Below are 15444 nucleotides of genomic sequence, written 5' to 3' on the forward strand. Positions count from 1 at the left end.
ATATGCAACGCACAATCTTCTTCAATTCGCAGTAGTGCGCGTCGTCTTGGCATGATCTGACCAATGTGATGATGTCTATACTGGACGCAACTAGGCATTTAAGTGCAACTTAAGTCATACTTAAATCTTTGTGAAACACCCTCGGTTCTTTATGGGCAGATTTCTTTGATGCATGCTCAATAAGGAAAAGTTTTATAAGGGGGAACCAAAGAAGTGGTCTTCATTCAGGTGCAGGTTTGGCTGTATCAAGCGTCACTCAGTCGGGTTCAGATGCACCAACCATTATCTTTGTGCTGTGTTTTATAGTTTTGTAATTTTTTGAAATACCAAAATAAAAAACCATTATCTTTGCAAAGCTCGATAGTTATGCATATCTGCATATTGATTGCTCTGGGCTTTATTTCGTCTAAGTTATAGGGTTAGGGTCTCAGTGGGTTTTATGTTACATGTAGGTTTAGGGTTAGGTTCAGAATAGGGTATAGTGTTAAACCCAGGATTGAAGTTGGTCATTCTATTAATGTGTGGACTCTGCTTGGAGCAATTGTCGCCAGAGCAATTGTCACAGAACCGTTTTATAACCCCAATAACATCTATAGGCAGCAATAAATAGTTCCCTGAAATGTAGCATTACATTTTTTAACTTAATTTCTTTGGATGTATCGATTGTGTTTGATATAGATGAGCTTTTGATCCAAGAAGACCTTGTTGAATTGATACCCCATGTCAGTGAAGCTAACGCAATGAGTGAGGAGTTGAAGAAGAGGGTACGCTTTGAGATAGCTCTCATCTCACCTCAGGCCAGAGGGGCTAAGCATGGCAGGACAGAGGTAGGTGGTTGTTGGGCTCATTTATTCACGTAGGGATAAATTTATTAATGATAATATGAGCGATCCATGAAAAAACCTCTTTATATAATTGTTTGACTGCATGGACATTGCTTTTACCTGTTGCTGCAAAACAATTTGCATCTGATAATGCCAATCCGACCTCCATAGTTTACTTTCATTGATGTAAGGTTAGATTTTGAATGTCATTTTTGTGAGAAAGCTAGAAAAAAAAAATGATACCAAAACAAGTGCATCTGATAATGGCAGCCTTTGTTTACTGAAGAAGACATGATGAGCCAAGATAATAAAGAAAATGAATAGATACAATATGCCAATCCAACCTCCATGGCTTACTTTTATTGATGTAAGGTTAGATGTTTAATGTCATTATAGTGTGAAAGGTAAAATAGAATGAATACCAAATATTTTACTTTCAGGTAGTATTTATTTACAGGAATTGTGCTACTTTCTCTTGTTTCATAGAAAGACTGTAATGGGAAACAGGTTACCAGAATCTGAGTGCATTGGACCGAGACTGGTATTCTGGAATCAACAATTCTGGCATTATTGTTGTGAATACTTATATCATTTATGTTATTATTGATATCATGTTAATTGTTATTGTGTTACCTATCATTATTGGGATTATCATGAGTAATAAGACTTTTCTGATGATTGTGTTTATTTTTATTATCTTTGTTATCATTATCCTGTGAAATGGCTTGACCTATTTTATCTCTTCATATCACAATCTGTAGGTTTCTATATGCATGAAGAACGTGGACAATGACAATGAGTTCTTGTGGACCAGGAATAAATTTCTGAATCGCAAGTATCTCATGCAGGAGATGTATCAGAACTATACAGACGGTGATAAAGATTGGGATGTAGAACAGGTAGGAACAAATGTCTTGTTGGTGAGAAGAGTGATTATGATGATGGTGATGATGACGATGATGATGATATTGATGATGGTGATGATGATGATGATATTGATGATGGTGATGATGATGGTGATTATGATGATGATGGTGATTATGATGATGATGATGGTGATGATGGTGATGATGGTGATGATGATGATGATGATATTGATGATGATGATGATGATGGTGATGGTGATGGTGATGATGATGATGGTGATGATGATGGTGATGATGGTGGTGATAATGATGATGATGGTGATGGTGGTGATGATGGTGATGATGATGATGACGATGGTGATTATGATGATGATGACGATGATGATGGTGATGATGGTGATGATGATGATAATGGTGGTGTTGGAGATGATAATGATAATAATGGTGGTGGTGTTAGAGATGATAATGATGGGGATGATGATGAAGTTGGTTATGATGGATGTTGTCAGTGGTGGCTATGATGAATATTACGATATTGAAAATGGTAGTAGTGATAAAGAACATGATTAGAGAGGATGAGGATGAGGAGGATTATAGTGATGGTGGTAATTATTGATAATGGTTGTTATGATGATGATGATTAAGACGATGATAAGAAAGAAAAGTAGAAGAGTGAGGATTACAGTGATAATGATGACGATGATGTAAGTGGTTGTAGAGATGATTATGATGATAGTGATGATCGTGATAGTAATATTGCTGATGGTGATCATAATATGGAGGAGGATGTTGATAACGATAAAGGATGATAGTATGATGGTTGTGAAGATGAGGAGGACGATGGTAATGATGTTGCAATATTAGCTGTTGGTAGGAGTGAGAATATATATGTTAAAAATGATAGTGGTGCTACTGAAAGGTGATGGTAAAAATGATTATACTGACCAATGATGAAAATGGTAATGATGATGACAGTAGAGGTGATGGTGATAGCTATAGCATTGAAAAAAAAGAAACTGTTACTGAATAACAGAAATAAAAGGCAGTCCAATCATCTTTAATCCCTTCCTCCAACCTTCTCCATTGCAGAACAAAGATCCCTTCTGGGAGCCTCCAGACACGGAGGTCCTCATCGGCTGCGTCCACGTATACCTTCAGAGCCTTGCATACCTGATAGAGATCGAAGAGCTCCTTGGTATCGGTGATTTCCGAGGGATGGAGCAGGGTCTCCTCCAGGTTGACATCCGTCCTTGTAAATCGGACGGCTCTCACCTCCCTGATGAAGACTTTGTGGACGATCCCAAAGAATTGGTCAGTATAATTCATCCTGGACCCATCTCACAAAGAGTTGCAATTGATCTGGGCCCTGTCTTACAAAGAGTTATGATTAATCCGATCAATCTGAAGTATATGGAAATCCATCATTGTCATAATTTTTTCTTTGGGAAATTTGCTCAATGTCCTTTGAAAACAAAGAAAAGCAAACTGAATTGTCAAGAAAACAGTGAATGTATGAGTATACATAATTTCTAGGAAATACTTTGATCAAATATGTATTTTAGATGCTGACATTGCTGGCTTTCCATAGTTACGTTTGATCGGACCAATCACAACTCTTTGTAAGACGGGCCCCTGATCAGTCACAACTATGGAAAACCAGCAAGGTAAACATCCAAAATGCTTGCTTGTTCAAATAATTTTGAGTATGCTCCTGTTTGTTTACAAAAGAATAAAGTGTAAATTTCCCTGTAGAAAAAAATTATATTGATAACTTTTCAAATGTTTGTGGTTCATCGCATCAGTCGCAACTCTGTTTAAGAAAGGGCCCTGTTTACTGTTTTTCTTCAATTGATCACCAGCAAGTGTGAATAAGTCCTATCATCTGATTGGCTGTTTACAAATTTGTGGATGAACATCACTATTTATTCATGAAATGCTCCCCAGGTTTTAGAGAGCAACAGGGGAGCGTTTCATGAAAGTTGTCAGCACTGACAAGTTGGCTTTCTCATACCATAGTAGAGCGTTGTGGCCCAGTGGATTAGTCTTCGGACTTTGAAATAGAGGGTCGTGGGTTCGAATCCCAGCCATGGCGAAATTTCCTTCAGCAAGAAACTGATCCACAATGTGCTGCACTCAACCCAGGTGAGGTAAATGGGTACCGGTAGGAAGTAATTCCATAAAAAGTTGTTTGTGCTATGAACGCCAAGCTTAGCCGGGTAATATAGGAGCGCCTTGAGCACCTAACAAGGTGGATATGTGTGCAATATAAATACCCTATATTATTATTAGTAGTAGTAGTAGTAACTAGGCCCGTTTCGGGTACACGTGTACACGCACGGTCAAGTCAGTGCACGTGTACTAAATTCCATCACCGTGTACACGGTAGCGTCTGCATAAAGCTTGCATGGGGCTACAAAGTCAGTGAACAAGCTCACAGCCTCACATTAAATCTTAGTTCTCAGACACTGCACATGTTTTAAATACTAATATGTCAATATATTTCAATTAATCCAGAGTGAGTTCACTTCCAAAATCGCCAATTTAATCCACATTCTTTCTGGAGACTCACGTTTTTGTACCACGAAATGGGTCTGCTCCGGTCTTGAAAGCTCGAAAGCGTTGCTCAATCACACTCAGAGTCAATTTGAGAATCACCAATTGCGATAGCGATCATCGCTTCAACTTACGTGTTATACGCTCGCACACATGTGCTACAAGCCTACAAACAAACGCTCTTCAAATTGGCAACATAATAATGAAAATCAATCGATAACTTCAGTTACACTTATTCTGCAGCGATCTGTGCATGCATGTACGGTACAGTATACAAAATGCGCATCCAACGGGCGTCGGCGCTAGCTAGGGCCCTGCACTGATTTTCTTTTGCATTCTTTATTAATTTAATGCGCTGCTAAGCCAAGTAAACTTTTAATTTGCACCAATTTTTGTGGATTGTAACTTCAAACTTATCAGGTAAGCTTTAAAACCGTGACTTAGGCTATATAGACCCCTTTTTTATGACATGTTGATGCGGGTCCGTGTCGACATGAAAACAGAACTCGCTCTCACAGTGTTTACAACGTGTACACGTGTACACGACCGAAAAACACGCCGTGTACACGTGCATCAAAAATTGACTTTCAAAACGGGCCTAGTAGTAACAGTCAGAGGCAAATGCTCACAGCCAATCACAACCAAGGATTTCGCTGAAATTGTCATTACCGACAATTTAGTCAGTGCTGACAACTGTCATGAAACACCCCAAATCCAAGGAACCCTAGCTCTAATTGAATCTCCTGTTACATGTATAGACAAATATCTTTAAATTGATAATCTTGATACATATACCCTTTCATGAAATAAGTAGAAATAAACTGAATTTTAGTCTCACCTGCAAAGGATAAGCAAGGTATACATGTAGGCAGTTATTTTCAGACCGCAGGGGCCTTTTTTTACCAAAATTTCAAGATTTACCAACATTTACTTTACATATTGCTGTACATGTATCTTTGATTTATTGAAATTTAAGTAAGTCTGATACAATGAATGTATTGATTTAATTGTCTGGATTCTACATGTACATGTATCGATAAAGAAAATAAAACAAAAATTGAATAGTATGAACAAACGAAAAGTATGAATTATTTGTGCATTGGATCAGATCCTTGTTTACAAACCATTCCTGAATACTCCTTTCAATTCACTCTTGTGATTATTATGATTAATTATGACAATTATTTCATTTCTTTGTGATTTCATGATTAAAGATTGGGAAGAGTACTAACTTCAAGTTCCAGATCTCACATGCCCGAGGATTACCAGCAAGAATATCAAAGGTAATTCATTCTGCTTTATAGAATAAATGCAAGGATGTAGCCAATATGCTTAGGAAAGTCACGCCAATGAACCAACTGCAGACCGATCAAAGCTTTGAATGGCATATCATCAGTGGCTTTGGAATCTGATTAATTTGGTGTGACGAAAGCGTAAAGGTTGAGGAGTCACTGAATGGACATACTTTCAGAGAGAAGGCTATTGCAAGGATTTTTTTAGCCCACTTAGGCACGCATCATATGGCTATACATCTAGATATATATGATATTATCATTGAAAGCAGATGATTGTCTTATGAAGGGTTTTTATCAATAATTGTATTCCAATAAATTTATTAATTTTATACTTCCAACTCAATACATAATACAAATAATGCACAGATAAGTTCATGATGTTGGTGGAGATGCATGCATCTTGGCTATTTGCAATGTTGTGTATAATTACTCAGTGCTGGTACCTCATGCTTTTTAATGCCCTTGCATTTGCTGCATGGCCCTAACACACTGACCTGTGCATTATTTGTATTATGTAGTTGAATTTGCCTAAGGGAAATCTCTTGAGACCATAGACTTAGAAGTGACAAATCATGCATTTAGTATGCATTTATTTGACTTGTGAAAGGTTGACTTATGCAAACTTTAATGTATTATGCTGGTCGTGAGTTCATTTCTGTAGATCTTTTAATATACATGTAGCTCCGTAAAAGGATGACATTTTCTTGCATGTGATAACCACTATGAGGTTATATGACGTTGCTGGATCGACTGTCTGATACTGAGCGAATGTGTATGTACGAAAGGGGTATGATTAAGTGGCATTATTCATACTTACCAACTGTCTTTTGTTTTTTAACAGACACAGTCCCTATTTTGGGGAAAGATAACAAAAATATTCACCCATAATGACCCTGTGTCCCTGCATGTGTTTGAGTGTTTGTAGGGGACCTGCACAACTCTTAATGATTTGTGCTAAAAAGTGACATTCCCAAATAATCCATGTTACAACAATTTTCTTGACCAACGACACGCTTTTGGATTCAACATGCTTGCTGATAACAATAAACATAAAGTTGTTTTAAACTGAGAAACAACTTTATGAAACTCCACCCTGAACCTGTTCGTTCAGTCTGTTGATATTCCAACTCAAGGATGGGAGACTTCAGCTTTGTAGCTGATTTCACCTATTTTTGTTTTTGAGTTAAGCTAATAATTTCAGCTTATGTTAGCTTTCCTGTGGACAAAAGTAAAGGAGCACTTTCAATTTTTATTTTTCAATACTCTAACTTAACAAGCAATTTTCAGCTGTTTTTAGTTGTGATCACTGACACACTTGCAACTGTATTACAATATATGTTACTTGAGCATTTGTTGCTTGATTGTTTTTCCTCCATCTAGAGTTTTTGTCGGTACAAGTTTTATCAAAACCGAGAAGCAGCTCAGTCGGCTGAGGTAGAGGGTAGAAACCCAGAGTACAATCATGAAAAAATATTCTCAACATCAGTCATAACTCCAGAGGTAAGATACATTGTAGTGTTTTTGATATCGGTAGCATTCAATATTTACTGGTAATTGTTTATTTAGAAGGAAACTATTGCATTATGTTTAGGTGATCATGAAATTGTACTTTTTTATGGCAAAATCTTTATATTTGTCAGTGTATATCTTCTATTTGATAGTGTTGCATATTATTACTTTTGCTTGAACATAGTTGTCAATTAAGTGGTTAATAATAACAGTATATTTACCCAGGGTAGCCGCTTCAGTTCCGAAAACTGTTCTCCCAGCGTGCCCTGCTATTATTACCTGGCTAAGCTTGGCTACCTATTCAGGTGCACACAGCTTTTTTGAGGAATTACTTCCTGCCGGTACATATTTACCTCACCTGGGTCGAGTGCAGCACACAGTGGATGAATTCTTTGCTGAAGGAAATTACACCATGGCTGCGATTTGATCTCTCGACCCTCTGTTTCAAAGCCCAGAGACTAATCTTTTAGGCCATTGCACGCCACATAAATAATAAATTAATAAATTCATGCTTTGTATCCCTTTATGAAGTTAATCTGGCTACCCTTCTTCAGCAGGCACAAATCAGATTTAACCCTTTTTTAAATGGGCTATTTTAGACCACTGAGGCTATTGACCCTTTCAGTTAGCTAAGGATTAAGAGCTCTGACAGGTAGTCATTGAAAGTCTATATGAATGTGTGTGGGTTCATTACTACATTCATTCTGTACTGTGTATGTATTCATATTTAGTCACATACATCAACCGTGATATGATATTTCATGGACAAAGAAACACTCTGCTTGGTCAGTTTTGACGTAAAAATTACATACCTTTTGTTTTGTCACGATTGAAACATAGCCAGTCTTTCCCATTTGAATTAATCATATCAAATCTATTTTTTATTCAATTCAGATGCTGAAATATTTAGACAATGAATCATTGATCATTGAGGTGTGGGGGCGCCAGAGAGATAAGACGTCACCTGAAAGAAGATCGCTTGGTGGTGATACAAAGAGGAGTACATCTATCGTAAGTGCAGTCATGAAATTCAAATTCAAACTACATAATACATGTAACTCTACTTGTATTTACCCAGGGTAGCCACTTCAGCTGTTTGTTGAATTTCTAGCAGGCCCTGCGTAACATAATATTATTTACTCTTCTTTATTTTGATACATTGAGTGCCTGAAAATAAAGCAGGAGGTCCCACTTTTTTTGGTATGACTCGGCTGGGGATTGAACCCACAACCTGCTTCTCGTGAACCTGGTGCTCTATCACGGAACCACTTATGATTTGCTATTGGCTTTAGTCATCTCATCATAGGTCCATCTTAACGATGAATCCTGAGGGCATTTCATCAAAACAATTTTCACTGAATATTAATAATAATAATAATAGGCATTTATATAGCGCCATCTATCTAGAAATATTCTATTCCGAGGCGCATTGTTATTATTATTACCCCGGCTTTAGCTTATATTTGTTATAAGCTATTGAAATCCTTGCATCCGATCGGCTCAAGAGTTTATTTGCCAGTAAAAATCACATTCAAAATGCTTCATTAAACACTACCCTATCTCATATCAAGCTGCTTCTAAAAAGCTATGAGAATAAGAAAAGAAAATAAACCTTGTATTTTCATTTTGATCGTTTGATTTCTTTGCCTCCCTAAATATTGTAAGTTAAGAGTTGGAGACGTAACATTTTGACTGTAAGCAGTCTAAGATCCCATGAAGATAAGATTACATTCATGGAAAACATATTTGTCGACCTCTGTCCCAAACAAATATTAAACAAATGATTTGATTATAAAAAGAAAGAAAACAAACAAAAATTGTGAAGGAGACATGCTTGATTTATGTTCACTTAGAACTACATGTACTACATGTGATTTTTATGCATGATTCAAGTCAATGTTTCGATGAAGGTTTGTACACATTCTTTTTCAGTCAACGGATGAGAAATACAAGCTAAATGTTGAACTGAATACAGAGAAGAAGAGGGTGCAAAGATTGGAAGCTAAATTGGTAAGTCTTGACTGCTGCCCTGTTTTTCTCATGATACCCACCAGGCAGCGATCACCTGGTTTACTCTGGGGTAACTCTAGGGTAATATTCCAAAGATTTCACACTGGTTAATGGACTCCCGGTGGATTTTTTCTGAGAAAGCCTATTATTATGCCTTGACTTGCAATTGAGTCTTTGAACTCGTGTTCGAATGCTCCCCAGGGAGTGGATAAAGTAAAATACACTGTGTGCAGGCATGCCAGGATCCGATGATCAGGGCTATAATTATTGCAATGTATAGCGATGGGAAAGTGAGAAACATAATGCACATGTATTAAGTGTTATATAAATGCAATAATTGTTGTCAATATTGATTATTATACTTAATTCCTTCCCCCGCCCTCAATCTAATGTCCAGCAAAGAATCCAGGAACTGGTAAATGAGGCTGTTCAGCTGAAGAAGAACACCCTCGACCTGAAGGACGTCCAAGAGGTCATGAGCACCGGGAGCCTTCACCGCTTCAAGGCGGCGGCTCACGTCATCGGTATAACGGAACAGATCGGCAGATTGACCGCAAATGAAAAGGTGAAGAGTGAAACATGTACACTCAATTAAATGTTAACCCATTGCCTACTTGGACCGCATGGCCCATTTACATGTACAAAACCTATGCTGATTATAGATTATCCCATCAATCTCATTTATGAAAATATATCATTGTCATATTTTCATATTATTTTTACACTATTTCCCATTTGGAAACAAAGAGGATGACTTGTACATTCATTTGTTGAGACAATGATACATGTATCATTAGTGCATAATGCATGTAATATCGCGTGATATATGAATGTTATATTTGTTAGAAAATGATTTCAACCGCTGTATACATTCTACGTATTGGTGCAGCTGGCTTAAAATAGTTGGGAATAATTGGAATAATCGCAACTTTAAGATGGAGCCCCTGTTTACCATGTTGGTCGGATCTGTTGATTTTAATGTGGTATAGTTGTCTTTAGAGTTTAATTTATTGAAAATGTGATGAAAAAAAAGCTGATTTTGTATAAATTGATTTGGGATATATGTACCTGCAATCAGGCATAAAACCCGTCTCATCCAACATTCCAATCTTACAAAAGGCTAGTGGCTTTTGAATATTATTTTGTGTGTATCTATGCCCTCTCTTGGTCATATTTGTATATAATTTTTAGACTGAGGCCTATTTTACAAAGAGTTGTGATAAATTGCAATGGAACTCAAATTTCAATCAAACTCTAGTTACTATGAACTTGTAAATACACAAATGTAAATCAAATACTATTGAGATTTAAATTTATCACATCTCTTTGTGAGATGGGGCTCAGAGTAACTGCCAAAGTAATATGTATCGCCTGTAAAACTTGCCTTTATTATACCTTGTTTTGGTACTTTTTTTTGGGGGGGGGTATCTGAAGTTTCTTTTTGAAATCAAAAAGCGTATTGTATATTTGTCTATTTTCTATTCATCATGAGGAAACTTATTCAGTTTACATGATCCATTCTTTAAAGATAACAGCAATGATGATATGCAAAATTAAGGAAAGCCTGCTTTTTTGTATAGGAGTTGAATGAAATTAATATTTTTTATGTTCTTTATATCTTTTATTTTGGATATGATATTCATTTGTATATTACAGCTTTCATGGTTATCTCCATGGGTGCTGGTCCTCAAATTGGACTATAGAATATTTTTCTCAGCAAAAGAAATTTACTAATAAAAGAACCCAAATTCCTAGAAATATATAAACTAAGCTGTAAAAGAGCTGAAAATTGATATAATTTTTTTTAATGTGCTATTTGCAGTTATGCCTCCCTTGAAAGAAAATTTATATTTATCTCTATGCTTTGACAAACTGCATTTGGTTTTGACAGGAACAATGTATGTACATGTGTACATGTATATTGCCTTGTATTGCAGTGTGTTACATTAGCAGATTTTCTTGGTGGACCTTTTTTTTTTGTTATACGTGTACTTGACTTTCAAGCTTTAGTATAATCTGTCAAGCATTGGTGCTGGTTTTTCTGCTAGAATTGTGCTATTTCATATATCTATTTGTGTTTTTTGTTTCTTTTCTTTCATGCATGTGGCAGGTCTAGCAAGGCAGGGACATTGAATGTGCAAGTAAAATTGATTTTGAACATTTCCTCAATTTGATAATACTTCATTTGTTTTCACTTTATCAATCATGGCTGAATAATCCAGCTGTTTTACTGATAATTGAGAATTCTTTTTTTTTCATCTTTAACTTTATTACAACCATCCTTCAAATTGCATGCTCCAGACACTTCTTTGATAAATTAATCTAACATTTAAATGGAAAATAAAAGTAATGAAATACAAACTGCTTTGCCTAAATGTTTTTTGACATTCATCCTTCACTTTAACAATGTTCGCTTAAAATTGCATGCTACTAACTTTCTATGTGATGGTTTGATTAAGGGGGATTTTGAAAATAAAGCTTATTTTTATTGGATGACAATGATTTTCTTGTCCAAGCTGAGAGTACGTGTTAACTCTTTCAAATTTGGACCTTGATGTGAAGGAGCTGTAACTCTATTAATCTATTTGGGCATTTAGGAGGCATGATAGCTTAGTAAATAGAGCAGGGATTCGGGCTCCGGTTACCTAGGGTTGATTCCTGCCAATGCCCACTGGGTGCTCCAATGCCCTTTGGTATTACACCTATCCTTCAGAAAGTCTTTGGTCCCCCGATTGCTTGCTTGCAAGGATTCTTGCTTTCTTTAATAGCAATCAGATTTAACAAAAAATGTCGCCATCATAATAGATTGAAAGGAAAAATAAGTGAACTGAGGTCAAGTAGCCACCCCCCCACCAAAAAAAATAGAGAATTTTTTTTTCAATAATTACAACACACAAATCATTCTTCATTGAACCTTTTGAACTTGCTGTTTCTTGTTTTAACCACGTATGTGCTGCTCATTCGTAGTATTATGCAACTCAGTGAAAATAATTTTTGCATGTAATGTTTTGCATTTCTCATTCATTTTGCACGTATTCACGCATTAATTTTCATACTCGTTGAATAACAATTCTTTGTTTTGTGCTTATTTCATATCATTACTTTTTTGTCACTGTCTTGTTACATAAACTTCTTTATAGTAATGATTAGAAAAAAAAATCAGTTTGAGTACTAGCATGGGTCCTACTAGTTCTAGTAGGATCCATGGTACCAGCAATCTTTTTAATTCACAAGTACTGCTATGGACAGAGATGCACAATGAAATCAAATATATTAGCTAAATTATTTTATTCACCAAGCTCATGATGTAAGCAAAATTCAGTTAAATCATTTTGTTTGTTTTATTTTACAATTGAAACCTTTTTTTTTCATTTACAACATTTAAAGCTTCATCCAGGCTACATTATCTTTATTAAAGGGGAAGTTCACCCTGACAAAAAGTATATTGTAAAAATAGCGAAAAAATAATAAAAACTATTGCTGAAGGTTTGAGAAAAATTGGTCAAATAATTAAAAAGTTATTAGAATTTCAATTATTTGATTTGTGACGTCATATGAAATGTCGTTTTCTCAGAAAATTGAAAATGGTTTTCACTGTACCTTTTGTATATCAGTAGACAAATCATTTCACACCCGATCATGAATAGAAAACAAAATTAAGTCATCAGGAACCATACAAAATTTGAAATTCATGCATTTATATTACATAACACATGTGCAGCTGCTCGTTTGTGATGTCACAAATCCAAAACTTTGAACTCTAATAACACTCTTAAACGGATTTTCCTTAAAACTTCACCGATATTTTTCACTATTTTTTCTGCTATTTTTACAACAAAGTTTAGTGTGAACTCCCCCTTTAAAGCAGAAAAGGATTATTCAAATAATTTGTTTGAATTTGATTAGAATATATATGTAGATTGTTTTATTTGTTTTTTCATTTATTATAATTTATTTATTTATTATCATTTATTATTCTTCTTTATTATTGGGGGTGGGGGCAGCTATTTGGAAAATGAAGTCACTAAAACAATAGTTAATTTTCACAAAGGATTTTACCCATGAGGGGGCCCAGATAAAAAAAAGTTGACATTTTCCTCTAAATATTTTCATGCAAATTATGTCTAGATAAATGTTTTTATTGATGAAAGTGTTTATACATAACTGCTCTCATGGTTTCATATCATAAAATGGGCATGTGGATCCTTATCAAAAGATTGGCCAAAATCTATCACTTGACACTTAATATAATCAACAGGAAAATTGGCCAGTGACCGGTAGTAATGTTCAGTTCTTTTGACTGGTTGTTGTGAGATAAGAATGTTTTATCCAAGAACAAGGATCCACAACACAATATAACACTTAATTTTGTTCAGCCGTAGAATAATTAACACACTTGTTACACTTGAAACTGTCCAAAAACTGTTTCCAAGGGTACCCACCTTGTGCATGTAATTTTTCTTCTTGCCTGAAGGAAGTTCGGCAGAGACCTAGTAATCATTTTTCCTGTTGGTCTGTTTGTCCACTAGTCTGTTCCAAATATCAAAAAAAACTTTTGTTCAACTTACTCTCATTTCTTTATTTCTGCATCAATTATGTTCATACTCGGTACATTTGATCCTTGGGTAATACCACATGTGTGTTGTTGAGAATGATGGGGTCAAAGGTTGTCTAGGGGTCAAAATGTGTTGGTCTGTTAGTATGTTCCAAAATGTTTTTAAAAATTTGTTCAACTTGTTCTCATTTCTTTATTTCTTCATCAATTATGTTCATACTTGGTACATATGATCCTTGGGTAATACCGCATGTGTGCCCATGAGGAATATGGGGTCAAAGGTCATCTAGGGGTCAAAAGGTGTTGGTCTGGTAGTCTGTTGTTCTGTTAGTTTAGTACTTAGTCTGTTCCAAAATGTTAAAAAGTTTTTTGTTCAACTTTCTTTATTTCTGCATGAATTATGTTCATACTCGGTATATATGATCCTTAGGTAATACCGCATGTGTATTGTTGAGGATGATGGGGTCAAACATCATCTAGGGGTCAAAGGTCAAATGTTATGAGGTCTTGTCCATCCTTTTTTTGAAGGTTTTGTTCACCTTGCTCTCATTTCTTTATTTCTGCATTAATTGTGTTTACACTTGGTACAAATGATCCTTCTGTATATCCACATGTAAGGATGATAAGGTCAAAGGTCATTTAGGGGTCAAAAGATTATATTGCATATTTTATTGATCGCGAAATCAGGTGAGACTTACTAATCTCATCAATGATGTTTATTATTTTTGTATATAGTAGATTAGCTGTTCTTATCTTTTGCGTGTTTAACACCCATCTCAAATTTTCCTGTATTAAAGTAAACTACTTGTATTTCCAAACTATTTTAATCATTTCTTTCTTCTTTCGGCAATCATTTCTTCCTTTGCCAAAGCTGTTGCCTTTTGATTCATTCTCACTCCTTTTCTTCACATTCCAATCACTAAGGACACATCATTATTACAATCATACTTTTTGTATTGCTATATGTTTTCCAACTTATTTGATTGATGTCTCTGTGTGTGCTGAAATTATAGTCTATCCATGCTTTTGAAGTCATTCATTAATTACAAAAGATTACTCTTTGTTTAATTCTTGTAACCATTTTGTGGTGATATATTACTTATCCATTAATGTGTCTTTCAATGTCTATTCATCTGAATTAACTTGCATTACTTTTTAAAATTTCATATAGTTATGGTTACAAAGTTTGGTATACTACAATCGTTCATTTTTTTCTGTCATGCTTGTTAAAAATTTAACATGCAGTAATTTCACCTTGATGTTTGTGCATTATCAATTGAGAAATGAGATGAAACGTAATTTATAGAAACTAATTTAATGAGTATTGTAAATATATTTGTTGAAATGCCAAATTGAAAAAAATATGTTGTATTCCAAATGATGAAGGTATATAGACCTTGTGAATTAGCTAGTGTCTGTATTTCACAGCTCAATTATTTCATTAATTGCAAGGTTTTATTAAAAGGCAGTGCAGAGTCCCCTAGCCCAAACTCGTCAAATCAAAAGAACTGGATAATATTGATGGTCATGTAAATACTATTGTCCATATTTCTCTCAGGATATGTATATAAAACCCCAGGAAAACATATCTTCTCATCCCATCATGAAATTGTCTAAATTTTCTATCAGTAATCATTCACCACTTGACAGATATGTTGAATTATTTAGCTGAGAATTGAGCAAAATGGGGAGAAAGCATTTAGGATATTGTGTGAAATAAGTCATTCCTATCCCACCCTTTCCTGCAAAAAGTAAATTCAGACAAAGGCATGATGGAATAGAATTTGTTTCCTTGCCCAGCCCCTTTATTATACAAATTTGATACTTCAACC

The 15444-nt window shown here is 35.3% G+C and overlaps 1 protein-coding gene across 1 annotated transcript in view; it reads left to right on the forward strand.

The window, feature by feature from the left end:
- The window catches only part of LOC121426184 (kinesin-like protein KIF28P), a 31202-nt gene extending 18664 nt beyond the window's left edge, over positions 1-12538 (forward strand). Inside the window, exons 16-24 of the mRNA XM_041622387.1 lie at positions 679-827; positions 1586-1723; positions 2780-3001; positions 5458-5526; positions 6919-7038; positions 7942-8058; positions 8980-9057; positions 9455-9622; positions 11168-12538. Coding sequence (XP_041478321.1) covers positions 679-827; positions 1586-1723; positions 2780-3001; positions 5458-5526; positions 6919-7038; positions 7942-8058; positions 8980-9057; positions 9455-9622; positions 11168-11173 — 1067 coding nt within the window. The 3' untranslated portion in view covers positions 11174-12538. The remainder of the gene's footprint in view (positions 1-678; positions 828-1585; positions 1724-2779; positions 3002-5457; positions 5527-6918; positions 7039-7941; positions 8059-8979; positions 9058-9454; positions 9623-11167) is intronic.
- Positions 12539-15444: the final 2906 nt, after the last annotated feature.

Source organism: Lytechinus variegatus, chromosome 13 (assembly GCF_018143015.1).
Source record: "Lytechinus variegatus isolate NC3 chromosome 13, Lvar_3.0, whole genome shotgun sequence".
In the NCBI taxonomy this organism is placed as follows: domain Eukaryota; kingdom Metazoa; phylum Echinodermata; class Echinoidea; order Temnopleuroida; family Toxopneustidae; genus Lytechinus; species Lytechinus variegatus.